The sequence below is a fragment of the Eubalaena glacialis genome, chromosome 3 (genome assembly GCF_028564815.1).
Source record: "Eubalaena glacialis isolate mEubGla1 chromosome 3, mEubGla1.1.hap2.+ XY, whole genome shotgun sequence".
Taxonomy (NCBI): domain Eukaryota; kingdom Metazoa; phylum Chordata; class Mammalia; order Artiodactyla; family Balaenidae; genus Eubalaena; species Eubalaena glacialis.
The window spans coordinates 162,635,977-162,655,624 of record NC_083718.1 but is presented as its reverse complement, the minus strand read 5'-3'; the positions used below and the strand labels follow the sequence as shown (position 1 = coordinate 162,655,624).

The following is a 19,648-nucleotide window of genomic DNA, read 5'->3' as shown; positions in this document are numbered from 1 at the left end:
TTATTTAAGAAATTCTTCTCTATTTTGATATCATAAAGATATTTATATTTTCTTTACTCCATCCAGCATTTATTTTTCGGATATGCTTTGAGGTAAAAATCCAATTTAATTTATTTTTTTCCCTTTTGGAAAAAAATGTTCCAGCGCCATTTATTGAAAAGTTCACCCTTTACCTACTGACTTGTAATGCCCTCTCTATTATAAACCACGTTCCCATGGACTAGTCTTCATTTCGCCCTCACAACCTCCACAGGCTTGCTTATTTTTCCTCTACTGGGGATGCTTCCCTTTAACGCTCTTCTCAGGGCTGCATCTCTCTCGTTCTTCAGATCGCAGCTCAAATGTCATTCCCCCATAACTAGATTATATCTACAAGTATGTCCGTCTCGGTGACCCCACGACTACAAAAGGTCTGGAAGGACTGCAGTGGGCAGGAGCCCCTGGTCAGCTGTTGCCAGGCTGTTGCCCGGGCGGCTGTCGGGGAGGCCGCGGAGGGGAGGAGCACCCCGAGTTCCAGTGACGGAATCCAACGGGCGCCGGCGGCGCCCAGGGGTGCGTCACAGAGCGCGGTCGGCTGGGGGCGGGGCCAGGTCTGAGTCACGTGGCTTGGTTGCCTACGCGCTGCTGGGCCGTGGGAAGATGGCGGACGGAAAGGGAGACGCCGCAGCCGCCGCTGGGGCTGGGGCTGAGGCTCCGGCGGGAGTCGGAGCCGGAGGCGGAACCGAGACAGAGTCCATGGCTCGGGGTCATAGCCCTGCATCTCCGGCGCCGGGAGCCTCAGGGCTGCGACCGTGTCTGTGGCAGCTGGAGACAGAGCTGAGGGAGCAGGAGGTGTCGGAGGTCTCATCTTTGAACTACTGCCGGAGCTTCTGCCAGGTGAGGGGCGGACTGGCTGGCTGAGGGCGGCGGGGCGGGGAGGCCAGGGGAAGAGGCCCCGGACCCGTTGCTGCAGCCGGGGCCGGACTGAAAGGCGCCACCTCCATGTCTTGCCGCGCCCCCGGGCCGGGAAGGCCCAGTTCGGAAGCCCGACCGCTGGCCCTCCTCAGCCACTGCCCGACTTCGGCCACCGCCAGGGCGGGTTGCGCTGGGTTAGACTGAGAGCCCGAAGGGCGCCGGCAGCTCCCTGGAAGGGCCGTGCCCTGTCGTCGTTGCCTGTCCCCCCGGCTGGTGGTTGGAGCGCCATTGCCTCCTGAGGGATTGATTGCTCGTTCCTTCCCGGAGATGCTTTTTTGAGTAGAGTGCAGATCTCCAGATTGGAAAACCTGGGTTTTCCTAAATAATCCGGAGATATATGTTGGGGCCAGAGACTTATGTTTGGAGTCAACGTCTTCTGGGCCCCTAAAGGTATGACAGTTGGCTTTGAAAGGCGTCTAGGGCTTTCTGCTTAAGGATTGTGGAGCTGGTTGGTTGTTTGGTTTTTGCTGCCTTTTTTGGGGGGGGGCATCAAAGCTGTTTTATCGCCTCTTCTATATTCCTTTGAGAATTGTGCTGCCAGAAATGAGGCTCGTGATCCTTGTAGTGGTTATTAGGCTCTTTGAGTAGAAGAGGATTGGGAAAGATGAGGAGTGTGGTCTCTTTTGGCAGTTCTGTCACCATTTCTGTGCCGTAGTAGGTCCTAAACCTATGATTACGTATTTCTTGGTATGCTTAGTTTCGTTTCCAGGATCACGCTGAGATTTTTCTTTATAAATTTAAAGATGTGCCATTATTATTTCTACGTCTGCTTGTTTGTTCTAATCAGGTTTTGGAGCCGCCCCTCTGCTTCTCACCTGGTGCACCTTAGAAAATGCAAAATAATCGTTGGCACTTGGGCTCTTAATGAGTAGTTGAGTGTGCTGAATAAATTGCGGTGTTCCAAAGTTATAATTTTGTGGGACAATTTGCACTGTTGGTCCGGAGAAGAATCAGAAATTGACTTGATTGAATGTTTTTCTCCCTCCTCTCTGCTGAGCCAGAAACACTTCATCTCTGAATGGATTTTGTCCTTGCTAATCTTTTCCATACATTGTATCACTCCAGTTTTTATGTCTATAACCCTCAGCCTTTCCCTGAACTCTTAAGTACTAAGGTGTTCTTTGCTTCTTCACTAGCAGTGAACATTCTTAGTACACATATTTACTCTACAAACTTTTACTGACTCCATAGGATGGTGCCAAACACTTTACCAAGTGCTGAGGAAACATAAATAAGACTGCACTTACCCTTGATGAGCTTACGGTTGGGAGACGGTAGTGGAAATAACAGTATTGCCAATGCAGTTTTGGTAATGATGGAAGAGGAGGCGTTGTAGAAATACTGGGAGAGGCCAATTTAGATGGGGTGGCCTGGGAAGGCCCTATGGCTGAAGGGATGAAAATGAGTCTTGAATATCGGGGAAGGGGGTGGTATTCCAGTGTCAAAGGTAGAGATGAGAAGGAAAACAGTGCTTTGGGAGAAGAGGGAGCTAATTGGACCCGGATTAGTGAGGAGGAGAGCAGAAAAACTGTTGGTTTTGGGTAAGCCTCCTAAGCTTGCGTTGTCTTCCTAGAAGAATAGCAAGAATGGATATAACCCATCAAATTGAAGCTTGTCAGAGGATAACATATATATATATATATATATATTCTGCTTTATGCCTACTGCTGGCAGCTCTGATTTTATTTTAACTGAATTTTAATGTATTGAGTCTTAGTGATACTTAGATATGTGAGGGCACAGAAGAATTTTAAAAAGAAAGTACTTTTGTAATTTGTCTTTTTTATGAAGTTCTTTTTTTTGGCCTGAAATTTTCCCAAAACAATTTTTTGCACTAATAAAATAAAAGGAGTATCTGTGACGGTATGTTGTAATAGAAAGCACATTGGATTGCGAGTTAGTTGGGTCTTAATTGTGACTCTACCACTTACTAGCTAATAACCTGGGACAAACTATGACTGTGAGATTATGTTTTGTTTTCTGACGTTTATCTTGTAGTGCTTTATACGAACAGTAGACAGAAAGTTTATATTCAACTCTTCACAGTATTTATCACAATATTTTTGTCACATTTTCCCCATAGCCCAGATAAAATCAATAGGGTATCCTTTCTTACCAGATACAGAAAAGTTTTTAAAAATTTGATGAAGTAGGAATAATTTCACTATCCAAATTTGGTTGAATAGCTTTTGGTTTTACGTTTGAAAGGCAGAATAAAATTTATTCATCTACTGATTGTGTGTGTGTGCCTGACATTGCATTAAGTGCTGGAGATAGGAGCCTGTCCTGCAGGAGCACCTAATGAATGTGTAGAGAGATGTAGTTGTATTACATTATCCTAAAGGCCTGACCTGTGCTCTCTGGGATGCTTAACTGCCACAAAATTATTTCCATCATGTGTTTAGTTTAGAGATACTGTCTTAAGGACTTATACTGTGCCAAGTAGATCCCTCCTGCAACAGGCTGGGACCGTATTCTCTCTAGCTCTTGCAGGACTTAAAAGAAATGGCTCTGTCTTTGGAATTGCACCAAATCAAGAAATAAACTAACATATGAAAGGATAGAGAAGCTTGTTTCATTCTGGGCATGTTTTCAATTTTCAGAAGTTTGTGAAGATGATCAAAATGAAACTTCAGAAGTAATAGTTACTAAGAAAATGATATTTAGATGAAGTTGTAGTCAGTGAAAATTTGTATTCAGTGATTATGGGATGTGTGTGTGTGTGTGTGTGTGTGTTTTTTTTTTCCCCTTCCCTCAGTTCCTTTTCTGAAAACATTGTCTGCCAGACAGACAGTGTGGATAAGATTAACTCCAGAAAACAGTCTTTCTTTGTTTTGCTGAAAAATTGATGATATCCTCTCAAATTCTTGCTATATTTTGGGAACCCAGATTCCTGAAGTTTTCCAACTGGTTGTTGTATTTGTAACACAAATTTTGAACACTTTTAAAGTAGACGTCATTAACAACTTGAAATTATACTTTGAGACTATCAAGCAGAGTAGTTTTATGAGTAAACCTTGTTTATGGGACACTTTGAGTTCTGGAACTAACAGTGACTTTGTAGATTTTTAAACGTTAAATTAGGTAAGTACTGAATGTATTTCATTTTTCCCTAGATTAGTGATTGAGTTCAAAGGGCCTAAATCAGATGGGCATACTGGCTTTACATTTAAACTAGCTGTGTGACCTTGGCGCATGTTATTTCCTTTAAACCTTAGTTTTCTCATTTGCAAATGGAATAATAACAGTACTTACTGTTCTGTATGTAAATACACTGTTGTGTGGACTAAATAAAACAATCTCTGTAAAAAACAGTGACCTCAGAATTATCTGAGTTATCCAGATTTCTTGGAATAAAAAGTCTTAACAGCCTTGCCCCCAGCTTACTTTTCAGCTCTTACCTAGCCTATCCCATCACCCCAGTTCTACTGTTACTTATTCAGGCGTACTTTACTTGGAGTTCATGGATCAAAGTGGGATCTCAGTTACTCCTGTGATTAAATGTTGCCTGTGAATTTCCAGGTGCATTATTTTGGAAAAGATGATCTTAATTTTCATTGGATTCTTCAAGATCCAAGACACATGTTAGGTTTTCAGTAAATATTGCCCAAGTGACTGATCTACAAAAGGATGGAATTACTACTTTAACAAAAGCTCAGCTCATTAAGCATTTTTATGTCTTTCCCTGTCATTGTGCTGTTCTATCCTTTTCTCTCATTTTCTGCATGGCAAGTTTTCCTTCTCTAGGGCCCAGTGCAAATGTCACCTTGTCTTTCTTTTATTTTACTTTCTTTGATTTTACTAGATAGATTTCCTCTTAGTTGTTTGTGTTCTTTTGACACTTTGCACATACCTATGGTTTTAACTCCTTTCCTTGCTGTCACCGTCTTAGTTCAGGCTTCATAATGTCCTTTTGCAGCAACTCATCACTGATCTTTCTTGCCTTCTTACTGGCCTTATCAGCAATGCATTTTGGTGTTCCTTTTAAATTATAAACATAATCTTGTTAGTCACTTTATTCCCTAAAATTCTTCAATGGTTTTTTCCCCAAAGGCAAGATAAAATTCACACTTATCAGCCTGGCATGCAAAGCCTTTTAGGATCTGGACTTGCTCCACCCCTTACACCCAACTTTTTTTTTTTTTGCCTACCTTCATCCCAGTGTTCATCTCTCAGTGCACTTGATTAACCCGAGTCACCCCTTCCTCATCTGCTTATTTATCCTTTAAGACCTGGCTCAAATAATAAATTTTTTAGAGCATTTTCTGATTTCAGCAGACAGAATGAGGTGATTCTTTCACTTAGAATATGTACTCCAGTAGCATCTTGTACATCGGCATGGTACCTGAATGTTTTTGTCCATGTTTATCTCTTGTATTGACTAGTAAGCCAACGAGTCTTTGTTGTATACCTGGTACCTAGCAATTAATACAATGCCTGGCCCACAAAACTAATCTGTTGAATGAATTATATTGTAGGAACTTCATAATATACTCAAGAGATGAGTACTTCAAAAGAAACACCTAATGTAAAATCTAGTATGTTAAAAGGCAGTTTTACCATAAGAAATTCCTGTAAAGGAACAGGATAGGAGATTTTGGTCATTTCTTTGAGACAATACTTGTCAACTTAGCTTACATTCATATAATAAATATAATAAAATACACATTTACATGTGTGGGTTGAGGGCTAGTGTTGATGGAGGGAGGAAATAGGAGGCATTATATAGTATTGAGGAAGAGTTACCAGTCTAATAGGACAACAGTTTGGAGATGTTGAGATAGGGAGGATCAGTCTTCCTAACTCCTTGAGGTTGTTGGCCATGAAGACTCTTGAGCATTACCTCTTTCATTTATTTTTACCTTTTTCAATTATTTATTTTAAAGGGCTTTTATTAAATGCATTAGCTTTTCTTTTTGTGCTGCCTTCTCCTGGGAGAGGTCTAAATAGGAACTAAATGACAGTTAGTTATAACAGCAAAAGCCAGCTTTTCAGTGTGTGTAACCAAAACATATTATAAATGTGACCTGTGAAGCAGTGAGAACTTTGGGTGCTGTTGTTTACTGTGGTACCACCCAGTCTCTTGTACTGTGGCCCCTAGTGACTTCTGTGTCTACCTGTGGATCATGCTCTTCTGAACAATGTTAGTTAAAAAATCTAGATAGAACGCACCACTTATTTCAAGACTGCAAAGGCATTGGCAAACTAAAATGTGCTTTGTTTTCATTCAGTTCTAGACACCTGTCATCTCTCTCAGAGGTCTTCTTTGACTATCTTATCTAAAACAGCACTTCCCCATCTTCTTTCGACTCCTTAACACTGCTTTATATTTCTTTTAATCACTGACTCTGTCTGATATATGTATTTGTCTGTATCCCCACCTGGAATGTAAGCATCGTGAGGGTGTTTATTGTTTTGTTTACCCAGTGCCTAGACTAGTCCCTGGCACTTAATGGCTACTCAATCAGTATTTATTGATCTTTCATCTCCTTCCTTCCATAAATCCCTGACTAGACTTCTTAAGAGTAATAAGCAAGACTTAGCTTATCTTTATCAAGAAATAGGAACTTTTCTTGTCAACAGGTTTATGCTGCTTCCTAGTAGGGATCAGGTCTTATTGTTCTTTGTATCTTGATTAACTAAGAGTAGAACCTCATTTTAATTTTATTTATATTTTCTAAGAACTTCCCCTGGTTGCTTATATTCCACAAATATTTAAAGTAATGAATTTTTCAGCAAGCTTTCTTAGCCAGATTGAAGCATTTATTTTGGATATGATTGACACCATACTCTAAAACCCAAACATAGATTGCAAGATGGTATAAAAAATAGATTCCTAAAACTTTCATTGCTGACATAAGCCAACATAGAAACCATATGAAAAAATAGAAGGATATTTAATTTATTGAGCATCTTTTGTGTGCCAGGCACTTGGGTAGGTGGTGGTATTTTCCTTTTACAGGTAGAAAACTGAGACCCAGGGAAATTACAAAACTTTCCCAGGATTACACAGCTGTGGCGAAGTCTTTGACTCCAGAGCCCATGCTGTTTTTCTTATATCAGCATTTCCTAAATTATGTTTTGTTCCATGAAATATATGTATTCATAAGCACTTCTTGAAATAAGGATTATTTGTTCATATAAGTTGGGAAAATGTTGGGATAAACGTTTTTTGTTGTTGTTGTTTTTTAATTAATTAATTTATTTTTGACTGCGTTGGATCCTCGTTGCTGCACGCGGTCCCCCTCTAGCTGCGGTGTCTTTGCCGCAGTGCGTGGGCCCCTCAGTGTGGTGGCTTCTCCGGTTACGGAGCACGGGCTCCAGGCAAGCGGGCTCAGTAGTCGTGGCTCGCGGGCTCTAGAGCGCAGGCTCGGTAGTTGTGGCGCACGGGCCCAGCTGCTCCGCGGCATGTGGGATCGTCCCGGACCAGGGACCGAACCCGTGTCCCCTGCATTAGCAGGCGGACTCTCAACCACTGCGCCACCAGGGCAGTCCCTAAACGTTTTTTTAATATGACATATTGTGACTCTTCTAGAGAGACATTTAAATATTGTACAACATTTGCCAAAATTAAGGTGTCTAAAACATTTAACATTTGGGAGATTGGGATTGACACATATACACTATTTATACCATGTATAAAATAGATAACTAATGAGAACATACTGTATAGCCCAGGGAACTCTACTTAATGCACTGTGGTGACCTAAATGGGAAGGAAATCCAAAAAAGAGGGGATATGTGGATATGTATAGCTGATTCATTTTGCTGTACAGTGGAAACTAACACAACATTGTAAAGCAACTATACTCCAAAAAAAATTAATTAAAAAAAAAAAAGAAACATTTTGCCATGTTCTAAACCTTGTATTAGCCGCCAAATCACATGCTTTACTTTCATCATAGTAAAGCAAATTACTGTGGTGAAGAGTTGATGGCTTTATGTTTCTGCACACCACCGAGTTTTGATTTCCTGGTTTTAGCCTAAACATGACTGAGGTTTTTTTTTTTTTTTTCCTTTTTGGCTGCATTGGGTCTTTGTTGCTGTGCATGGGCTTTCTCTAGTTGCGGCGAGCAGAGGCTACTCTTCGTTGCAGTGTGCGAGCTTCTCATTGTGGTGGCTTCTCTTGTTGTGGAGCATGGGCTCTAGGCGCATGGGCTTCAGTAGTTGTGGCATGTGGGCTCAGTAGTTGTGGCATGTGGGCTCAGTAGTTGCGGCTCGTGAGCTCTAGAGTGCAGGCTCAGTAGTTGTGGCACACGGGCTTAGTTGCTCCATGGCATGTGGGATCTTCGCGGACCAGGGATCGAACCCGTGTCTCCTGCATTGGCAGGCGGATTCTTAACCACTGTGCCACCAGGGAAGTCCTGACTGTGAGCTTTTTATAAAAAAAATTTCCCTCCGAAGTTTTCGCAGGTGTAAGATTATACTTATTGTCCCAAATGAAAAATATTTTAATGTATTATAATTTTTTGGAAGTTGAGAATGAATTACATTTCAGACATATTTTGAGTTCAAGTTTATTAATCTAGGTTTACCTATATTTCTGCACATAGCAAGCTTGGGAACTACTGATGTATTTGTTTCTCCTCACTTTTGTGCTGAGCCTGATTTCTCTAATGTGTTTTTTAGAGGACTTTTCTTATCCTTTTTGGGGGGATCTAGTAGCTTATTGTGCTGACATTTGATCTCATAGTATTTTTACTACCAAAGAAATAACCTGAGTTTGTCACATTAGCCAGCACAGTAATGCCTTTTAATATGGACACTTATAAGAATTATTACCAGATATGATAGAATGATGACTTAGCTTGGGAATTGTATTCTTATGATATGTGGTTGTATAAAATAGGCATATTTTAATTTGGGATTTCATTTTCTTTTTTCCATATGTATGTTTAAAATATATAAGGTATCTTAAAGAAATAAAACTAATTATATATATTTTTTGTTTTTTGTGACTCCAAACTGATACATGCTCATTCTAGAAGCTTAAGACAAGATGTATAAATGCGTAAAGTAAAAAGTGAAAGTACCATGTAGTCTCACTGTTAATAAATTGATGTATTATTCTGATTTTTGGAAAAGCACATATAGTATATGTGTGTATATAAATATTAAAAATTTTAGTTGCCCAAGCAACTCATGAACACATTCCAATTGTAAAAACTTAGAATAAAGTAAAAGAAGAGAAAGTAAAGATGAAAACTACCATATACTCCCTATACTTCAATACTACGTTTTCTTACAGTTTGGGAATGTATACTTACAGAATTTTTCCATATGATAAGTATTATTTTTAGAAAAATAGTGTCAAGTTTATATACTAAAACTTGCTTATTTTATTTAATATATTGTAGATATCTTTTCATATGGAACACACACATATTAACTACGTTAAAAAAACTGCATAGTATTCCATTGAAAACTGCATTGATTTTATTTTTATTTTTTAATTAATTAATTTATTTTTGGCTGCATTGGGTCTTCATTGCTGTGCACGGGTCTTTCTCTAGTTGCGGGCTCTAGTTTCTCTAGAGCGGGGGCTGAGCGGGGGCTACTCTTCATCGCTGTGCGTGGGCTTCTCATTGCGGTGGCTTCTCTTGTTGTGGAGCGCGGGCTCTAGGTGCGTGGGCTCTAGGTGCGTGGGCTTCAGTAGTTGTGGCTCGCGGACTCTAGAGCGCAGGCTCAGTAGTTGTGGCGCACGGGCTTAGTTTCTCCACGGCATGTGGGATCTTCCTGGATCAGGGCTTGAACCCGTGTCCCCTGCATTGGCAGACGGATTCTTAACTACTGTGCCATCAGGGAAGTCCAAAACTGCATTGATTTTAAATTATGCAGGTAGCAAAACCTTCAACACTCTTTTTTTTTTTTTTCTAATTTATATTTATTTATTTATTTGGCTGCGTTGGGTCTTCGCTGCTGCGTGCAGGCTTTCTCTAGTTGCAGCGACCGGGGGCTACTCTTCATTGCGGTGCGCGGGCTTCTCATTGTGGTGGCTTCTCTTGTTGTGGAGCATGGGCTCTAGGTGTGCAGGCTTCAGTAGTTCTGGCTCATGGGCTCTAAGGAGCAGGCTCAGTAGTTGTGGCACACGTGCTTAGTTGTTCCGCGGCATGTGGGATCTTCCCGGACCAGGGCTCGAACCTATGTCCTGTGCACTGGCAGGTGGATTCTTAACCACGGGGCCATCAGGGAAGTCCCAAAACCTTCAACACTCTTAATTTAAAAAAATTTTAAACTGTAAAAGCTATGCTCAAGGCAGAATATATGAAGCTACAGAAAGGTTTAAGGGAAAAGTAGAAGCCCTTTTTTGCCTTCAGTTTCTCCAGTCACTCCCCAGAACAGTTAACGGTGTCTTGTGTGTTCTTAAAAATTAAAATGCACACTCTTCTGCAATTTACATTTTAATTAATTTTTGAAAAGATTTAGTTGTTATTTTTTTATTTAATTTATTTTTGGCTGCGTCGGGTCATAGTTGTAGCACTTGGGATCTTCCTTGAGGCATGCAGGATCTTTTGTTGCGGCACGTGGGCTCTTCGTTGTGGTGCACAAGCTTCTCTCTAGTTGTGGTGTGCGGGTTTTGTCTTCTCTAGTTGTGGCACGCAGTCTCCAGGGCGCATGGGCTCTGTAGTTTGCAGCACGCGTGCTCTAGTTGAGGCACACGAGCTCGGTAGTTGTGGCACACAGGCTTAGTTGCCCCGCGGCATGTGGGATCTTAGCTCCCTGACTAGGGATAGAATTCGCATCCCCTGCATTGATTGTAAGGCGGATTCTTTACCACTGGACCACCAGGGAAGTCCGTACATTTTGATTTAATATGCCGAGGACAACTTTCTGTATCAGTACATGTTGAACATTACCATAGTTAAATAATTTGTATTCTTTTTTGTTGTTACCACAAATAATGTTGAAGTGAACAACCTTAAACATTAAGCATTATTTATATCCATAGCATAAATTCCTGGCATTGACATTACAGTACTGGACTAAAGAGAGTGTTTTTTTAAAATTTTGATAGATAGTGGCCTACGAGAAGTTGAGTATGTACTTCCACCAATAGTGTTATGGAGTCCCTGTTTCACTATATCCTTGCCAACCCTGGTATTACTAAACTTTTTAATATTTGCCCATCTGATAGTGGCAGATAATTACTATCATACTATTAATTTGTATTTTAACAGCATTTAAAAAAAATATTTATATATTTATTTATTTTGGCTGCACCAGGTCTTAGTTGTGGCACACAGGATCTTTGTTGTGGCATGCGGGATCTTTAGTTGTGGCATGTTGGCTTCATAGTTGTGGCATACGTGCTTCTTAGTTGCGGCATGTGAACACTTAGTTGCGGCATGCGTGCGGGATCTAGTTCCCCAACCAGGGATTGAACTTGGACCCCTGCATTGGGAGCACAGAGTCTTACCCACTGGACCACCAGGGAAGTCCTTGTTATTTTTTCATGTGTATTAGATATTTACTTTTTTTTTCCTGTGAGGTTTGTCTTTCCCCTTTTTTTTTTTAAACATACTTCTGTTTTAAAATGTTATTATTTAAAAGTCATTAAAATTTGGTTGTGTCTAATCATCCAGTGTGACCTTGTAATCTTAAGATTCCATGCTGCTTTGAGGTTCTCAAGAAGCAGAACATACTGCAGAGAGTTAGTTGCAGCCTAACCTGAGGCCATCAGAATGTATGATACAATTTAGTGATTGATTGTTGCTGTGAGAGATTTGTCAGTGTACTCATTTCCAACAAACATTTATTGATCGTTACTACTTTGGGGAGATTTGGGAATCTTTGGGAAGACTGAGTCATAGCTGAATAAATGGAAAGACCCTAGTGCTTTACATTAGCTAACTTTTTCTTATGTTGTTATCTTTATATGTTTTCAAATAAAGTGTCACTGAATGGGTGTATTACCTTGCACCAAATCAGTTTGTTATGGGGCCTCAAATTGCTGCTTAAATGAGATGACCTTTTAGGTGTGATTCTCCTCCAAAACTACGTAAGTCTATTGGGAAACATTTGCTAAGGATTATTTTCTAAGTCATCTCCAAACATTTGCCTTGTGTATCCTTATTGAAATAAATAAATTTTAAATGTTTTATTTATGCAGTACCAGTATATAAATTACAAGCAAACACAGAAGTATAAAAGGGATGAGACTTTTAAAACTAATTTAAATAAAAGTTTCAGTATTATATTTCTGCCCCTTGATGGGTTGTCATTTACACCTTTAGGGTAAATGCCCATCCCAGTGGAAACCACTCTACTAATTTGAGCTGAAATTATTTGTTTACATTAGTTGTTATGCTCACTATCCTTATTTGGCTCTTTCCTTCATAATGAAAGCTTGATTTTGGTAAATGAAAATGTTAAACCTAGAGCAAATTATCCCATGAAGTTCTAACAGTAAATGTGGGTAAAACATCATGTTTCGTCAGTATTATGTTTTATTGTCTTATGAAATGGAGAACATATACAATAGAAAGTACATTTGAAGTTAAGAGGTTTCACTTTAAATCCTCATTCCAACACTTTTGTGATCTTAAACCTTGCCGTGGGTCTATATTCTTGTCTATAAAATTGGGGGTAATAGAAAGCTACCCCGTAGGTGGTTGTGAGGATCAAATGGGACGATATTACAGTACCCTTAGCATAGTTTTTGGTAGCAGCAGATAGGTACCCAGCGTGTCCATTTCTTTATTTCCTTTCTATACTGAATATTGTTTTAAAGAAGTATTTCATGTAGCGTGGTTTTCCTCCATTTTCCTGTCAATGTAGAGCTCACTGAAAGAAAAAAGTTTCCTAAATGCTTTCAGAGCACTTGCTAACATAGTTTTAGATTCAGAGGGCCTATGATGAGTTTTGTAGACTGGAAGTGTAATTTACAGAAAATTTCTATTACATTGAAGCAATATGGATGCCTTTTGGGGGTTATAGTAGGTATAATGCGTTTGACCTGTTGCAACTAATAGATCATTCTATATGAAATATTTTTTATTCATTTGGCTGTTGGCTTTAACTTGGTTTATTGTTTGGCATTTAAATTATGTGTTTCATTTTATTGAAATGTGCATATATCAAAAGTGATTTGAATTTGTAACATGTTGGATTTGAGTTCTTGGGAAAAAGTTGGCCATGTTTTCATGAAATTGTAGAATCTTATGTTTGGGGGAAGAACTTTGGAGGTTATCTGCCCCATTCCCTTTCCAGCTTAAAACTTGTAAGTTAGAAACTCCCTCTCAGTCAAGGATGTTAGCTGAGGATCAGAATAATTATATCAATATTGTGTGATATTATATGACAGTTGTAATATCAATAAAGTTCTGAACTTTGACATATCTACTTACTATCAAGCAAAATTCAGGATTATCATTGTAATCTGATGTGGGCACCTTTCTAAAAAATACTGTGATCTTAAGCATTTTCTTTTTAAAATTCCCACAAGTGCAGTTTGGTCAACATTATGCTGCTCTCCTCCTTTACAGGGTTTGAAGGAAGCAGTGAGAATTTGGAGTTCAATCTACTTAGTTGAATTTGTCTTAGTATACAGGCATATTTCATGCTAATCAAAGATATGTATCAGAAAAATTGTCTTAATCAAACTTCAAAAATAAGTTAGCATATCCTTTAATAATTGGGCAAAGAATCAAAAGCAAATAATTACAAAATACCTGTTATGTGCTACTTGGGGTTCTGGTCTGCAGTGAGCTTATTGTCTAGTGGAGAAGATAAATATTAAGCAGTTTTTCCTGTTACATATGCTTATTGGTACAATAGAGCAGTAGTCAGTGTTTGACGGTTATATGTATTTATCTGCCTTCCAACTAGTTTGTCCTTAGGTAACGCGAACATAAGTAAAACAGTTCCCTTGACTAACTATTGCATAATAATTTTGAGATCTAACATAAATGGTTTTGAGTAAGCAACATTATTGCTCTTTCCAATTGTTATAGATTATAAAGAAATGATTTTCCATGCCACTTTTCTATAATCAGCCTCATTAGTGTTTGTTGCCAAACTGAAAATTTGAAGCAAGTGTATGGTTAAGAAGGGAAGACCCTACTAATTTAAGGGAGAGAAGGAATGCCAGGAATCTGTCTTGGACTAGATGAGGGCTTTTATAAGATATTTTAGATTTGGAAATGCCAAAAAATAAGTACCCTTTGAACATCCCAGAGCCATAAAACATTTGAGCCCAGGAGATTATTACAAAGAATTAGAAAGCTTTTGTTTATGTATATAAGGCATATGTACCAAATTGTATTTATCGGGGTTATTTGGCGATAGAGAGTAGGGGTAGAATTAGATGGAACACAGGTGTGATCTTTCACTTCTTTGTTGCATAGAAAATTTTAAAGTGGTGGAATTATGAGTGGATTTTCCCTTTTCGGTGTATTTCAGTATTTTTTCAGATAAAATTTAAACAGGCAAAAAGGTAGTACTATATGTATTGGTATGAAAGGATATCCAAGATCTGTTGTTTAGAAACAGTTAGAAAACTATATAGTATCCCATTTAATAAAGCAATGATGTATAGAAAAAGTTTTGAAAGACAGTTACTAAAGTGTTATCATTTGTTGCATTTCAGTGAAGAATAAGTGGGACATTCACTTTATGTTTCTTGTGTTTTTGTACAGTTTGTACTTATATATTACCCTTTTAAATTAATTTTCATTTTGTCAGCTATTCTTTCAGTACTTGTCTTTGCTTCTTTCCTTTGTTAGATACTGTTTCCTGGTCCTCCTGTCTTTGTCTTGTTTTACTCCCCTATTTGGGGTGTGAGGAGTTACCCTCCAGTAGCTTCCTGAGGAGGTTTCCCCTCTCTTTTGTGTTAGTTAGGCTGGGTATAGGAATCTAGGTTGAAAATCCGTTTTGCTTAGAACTTTGAAGGGTATGTTACTTTTCAAAAAAATCAAATATTTCCAACATACAGGTAGTAAAGTGCATGCTAAAATGAACACAACCTAAGAAATAAAATAATTGAAGCTACCTATGTACCCTGTTACAGACATTATCTACCTCCCACCATCATCCTGATTTTGATATTTAATCTCTCCTCCATCTCTTTACTTTGTATTTGTGTATTTTAATATAATGTGTAATATTATTTCTTATGTTTTCCAGCTTTGCTTAAATGATGTACTGTATGTATTCTTCTGAAGCTTTTTGAATTCAACATAATGTTTCTAAGGTGTATCTAGTATGTATGTATACTTTTTGATATGTATAGTCTTTTTTTTTTTTAAGTATTTATTTATTTATTTATGGCTGTGTTGTGTCTTCGTTTCTGTGCGAGGGCTTTCTCTAGTCGTGGCAAGTGGGGGCCACTCTTCATCGCGGTGCGCGGGCCTCTCACTATCGTGGCCTCCCTTGTTGCGGAGCACAGGCTCCAGACGTGCAGGCTCAGTAATTGTGGCTCATGGGCCCAGCTGCTCTGCGGCACGTAGGATCTTCCCAGATCAGGGCTCGAACTCGTGTCCCCTGCATTGGCAGGCAGATTCTCAACCACTGTGCCACCAGGGAAGCCCTGGTATGTATAGTCTTGATACATTCATTTTTCACTGGTGTGTAGTATTTCATTATGTAAATATATCACAGTTCATTTGTCTATTGTTTTACTGATGGATTTAGAGGCATTTACATTAACTGCTGGGGTAGATATCTTTTCCTTATATGTTTATACATGGGTGCAAGAATTTCCTTTAGGGTATATGCTTACAGTGGAATTGCTAGCTTCATATATAAGCCTATCTTCAACTATAATAAGTACTGCCAAGTTACTCTCCAAAGTATTTGTAGCAGTTTATGCAGTTATCAGTGTATGAAAGTTACCATTGCCCTTCATTCTTGCCAATACTTGGTATAGTTGACAGTTTAATTGTAGCCGTTCTGGTGGATAGACTGTGGTATCTCATTGTGGTTTTAATTTTTTTTTCTGTTTACTTGTGAGGAGTTGCTTATCTTTTTGGTTATTTTTATTGCTATTCAGATTTCCTCTTTTCTGAATTACTTTTTCCCAGTTTTTGCTCATTTTTCATTTGGGTTTTCTTTTTCTTAACAGTTTTTATGAAATTATATTCTAGACATGAATTCTTTGTTGGTCATTACTTTGGAATTATCTTTTCTTCTGTTTATCTTTTCATTTTTTATATTGTTATTTTTAATGTAATTTTTAAACTATTTTAAAAATTTTATTTATTTTTGGCTGCATTGGTCTTCGTTGCTGCACACGGGCTTTCTCTAGTTGCAGCGAGCGGGGGCTATTTGTTGCGATGCAGTGGCTTCCCTTGTTGTGGAGCACGGGCTCTAGGCATGCAGGCTTCAGTTGTTGTGGCACGCAGGCTCAGTAGTTGTGGCTCGCGGGCTTAGTTGCTCCACAGCATGTGGGATCTTCCCGGACCAGGGCTTGAACCCGTGTCCCCTGCATTGGCAGGAGGATTCTTAACCACTGTGCCACCAGGGAAGTCCCTTATATTATTTTTATGCACAGAATTTTTACACTTTATTGCAGTAAAAATAGTAAATCTGACAATTGAAATATAAAATTTATTTTAATTCCTTTTATGATTTTGTGCATTTTGTGGAGCATTGTGTTTTTTTAAAAAAAGCTTTATTGAGGTATAATTGACATACAGTAAACTGCTCATGTTTAAAATGAACAATTTGATAAGCTTTGGCATATCTGTGTACCCATGAAACCATAATCAAGATAACAAATATATCCATCACTCCTAGAACTTTCTTTCTACTCCCATTGTATTTCCTCTTTCTTGCTTTCCTCCCGTACATAACCTTCCATCCTCACTCAGCTATGCTGCTTTCTCTCTATATAGATTATATTGCATTTTTAGAATTTTACATAAATAAATCTATAAGTCTCTTTTTGGTTTCTTTCAGTATAATTATTTTGAAATTCTTTTATGTTGTTGTATATATTAATAATTAATTCCTTTCATTGTTGAGTATTCATTGTATGGCTTTATCATGATTTGTTTATTCACCTGTTGGTATATTTGGCTTGTTTCCAGTTTTTAGCTAATACAGACAAAGCTGCTATGAACATTCATGTGTAAGTCTTTGTGAGAACAAATGCCTTCTCTTTCTCTTGGGTAAATATCTGAAATGGCTGGGTCACATGTCAGGTTTTTGAGAGTAGTTGTATCATTTTACATTCCTACCAACAATGTATGAGAGTTCTAGTTTTCCACCTCCTGATCAACACTTGGTGTGGCCAGTCTTTTTAGTTTTAGCCATTCTAAAATTAGTGGCAGCTCATTGTGGTTCTCATTTGCCTTTCCCTAATGACTTCTGTTGAGTATCTTTTCATGTGCTTAGTTACCAACCATATATCTTTTTTGGGAATGTATCTTTTCAACTCCTGCTCATTTGAAAAAATTGGATTGTTTGTTTTCTTACTGTTGAGTTTTGAGGGGTGTATGTGTGTGTTTCTGGACCCAAGTCCTTTATGCAGTATATTCTTCTTCTTTTTTTCCTTTTTTAAATGTTGTGACTTAGATGGCAAAGGGTAGACAGATTGGGGATGGTGATTTGTATCACTTTTAAGTTACACACATTCTGCCTCTGGTTCACTTGGGATCTCTGGAGGGAACACCCTTGGCTGTGACACAGATTCCATTGTGTTGATGTGGGCATGGAGAAAGCCTGAGGTGCTCTCCACCAGCTTAGAAGGAGCAGATCATGACAAGGATGAACTGAGGCAGAACAACATGGTGGCAGACACACATGTGGACAGAACTGTTCTAAACTCATGAGAGACACTATCAAGAACTTCAAGGAAAAACTGGGTGAGACATTAACAGGAACAAAAAGTCCTGCATTACTAGATGGGCATAAGAGCAGCCAAGCCATGGCTTGTTGGCATGTATTCTCCTAGGCTGTGGTTTGTCTTTTTATTCTCTTAACAGTGTCTTTTGAAGGACACAAGTTCTTAATTTTGATAAAGTTCAGTTTATTAACTTGTTCTTTTATTTTTTTTATTAATTAATTTTATTTATTTCTAGCTGTGTTGGGTCTTCATTGCTGCGCGCGGGCTTTCTCTAGTTGTGGTGAGCAGGGGCTACTCTTTGTTGCGGTGCACAGGCTTCTCATTGAGGTGGCTTCTCTTGTTGCAGAGCACGGGCTCTAGGGCGTGCGGGCTTCAGTAGTTGTGGCACACAGGCTCAGTAGTTGTGGCTCGCAGGCCCTAGAGCACTGGCTCAGTAGTTGTGGCGCACGGACTTAGTTGCTCTGCGGCATGTGGGATCTTCCCGGACCAGGGCTCTAACCCGTGTCTCCTGCATCGGCAGGTGGATTCTTAACCACTGAGCCACCAGGGAAGCCCAACTTGTTCTTTTATTGATTGTATTTTTCATGTTATATCTGGGAAATCTGCCTAACCCAAGAGCACAAAGGCTATGTTCTCTTCTATAAATGTTACTGTTTTAGGTTTTACATTTAGATCTGTGATCCATTTGGAGTTAATTTTTGTGTATTGTGTGAGTGATGGGTGGAAGTTCTTTTTCTAAAAATACGAACATCTGAATGTTCCAGAATCATTTGTTGAAAAGACTGCTTTCCCATTGAATTGAGAAATTGCCTTTGCACTTTGCTGAAAATCAATTAGCCATATGTATGTAGGTCTGTTTCTGGACTTTATTCTGTTCTGTTGATCTATTTGTATACCCTGATGCCATTACCACACTCTTGTGTTGCTTTTTTCAAACAGAAAATACAATGTTATGAAAGCTATATTACACATAGAGACAGGAAGTAGAATGGTGGTTGCCAGGGGCTGGAGGGAAGGGGAAATGGGAAGTTATTGTTTAATGGGTCAGTTTCAGTTTTGCAAGATGAAACAAGTTCTGTGGATGGATGTTGGTGATGGTAGCACGGCAGTGTAAATATACTTAATGTCACAGAACTGTACATTTAAAAAAACAGTTAAGATAGTAAGTTTTGTTACGTGTATTTTGCCACAGTTTTTTAAGCTATATTGCACAATGTCTGGTGCAAAATGAGTACTCAGTCATTTCAGTTAAGTGATTTTTAAAAATCAAGACCCAGAGAGGTTAGCTGGCAAATGATGGGGGTAGAGGTTTGAATCCACAGCCGAAAGGTATGTTATTTCACTCTATTTATTACACAACCGCCTCAGAATTGTGATCCTTTTCCCCAGTGTGATAAAGCTTGGATTTAAAAATCTCAAGACTTAAGAGGTATTCTAGATCAATCTCTTTAGTACTAGTGACTTACTAAAACAGAAATGTGGGGTATTTGAATTTATCCTCCTCTTTCCCCAGTCTTCCTAATCATGCTCACGCACTTCTGTTTCTTGAAAATTGCTCTTCTTAAATCTCAAGACATAAAGTTAACTTTTTGGGGTATTTTTTTATATTGTGGTAAAGTATGCATAATATAAAATTTGCCACTTTAGCTGTTTTTAAGCATACAGTTCAGTGGCATTAAGTATATTATGTTGTTATGCAACTGTCACCACCATTCATCTTCAGAACATTTTCATCTTCCCACACTGAACCTCTGAACTCATCAGACATTAATCCCCCATTCGTCCCTCTCCCCTGCCTCTGGTAACCACCATTCTGCTTTCTGCCTCTATGAATTTGACTATGGTGCATTCTTATAAGTGGAAACATATGTCTCTTTGTGACTTGCTTATTTCACTTAGCATAATGGC

The 19,648-nt window shown here is 38.9% G+C and overlaps 1 protein-coding gene across 1 annotated transcript in view; it reads left to right on the top strand.

The window, feature by feature from the left end:
- The first annotated feature begins 639 nt into the window (after positions 1–639).
- Positions 640–19,648, top strand: part of RLF (RLF zinc finger) — a 78,534-nt gene continuing 59,525 nt past the window's right edge. The window contains exon 1 of the mRNA XM_061186736.1: positions 640–876. Within this exon, the coding sequence (XP_061042719.1) occupies positions 640–876 (237 nt within the window). The remainder of the gene's footprint in view (positions 877–19,648) is intronic.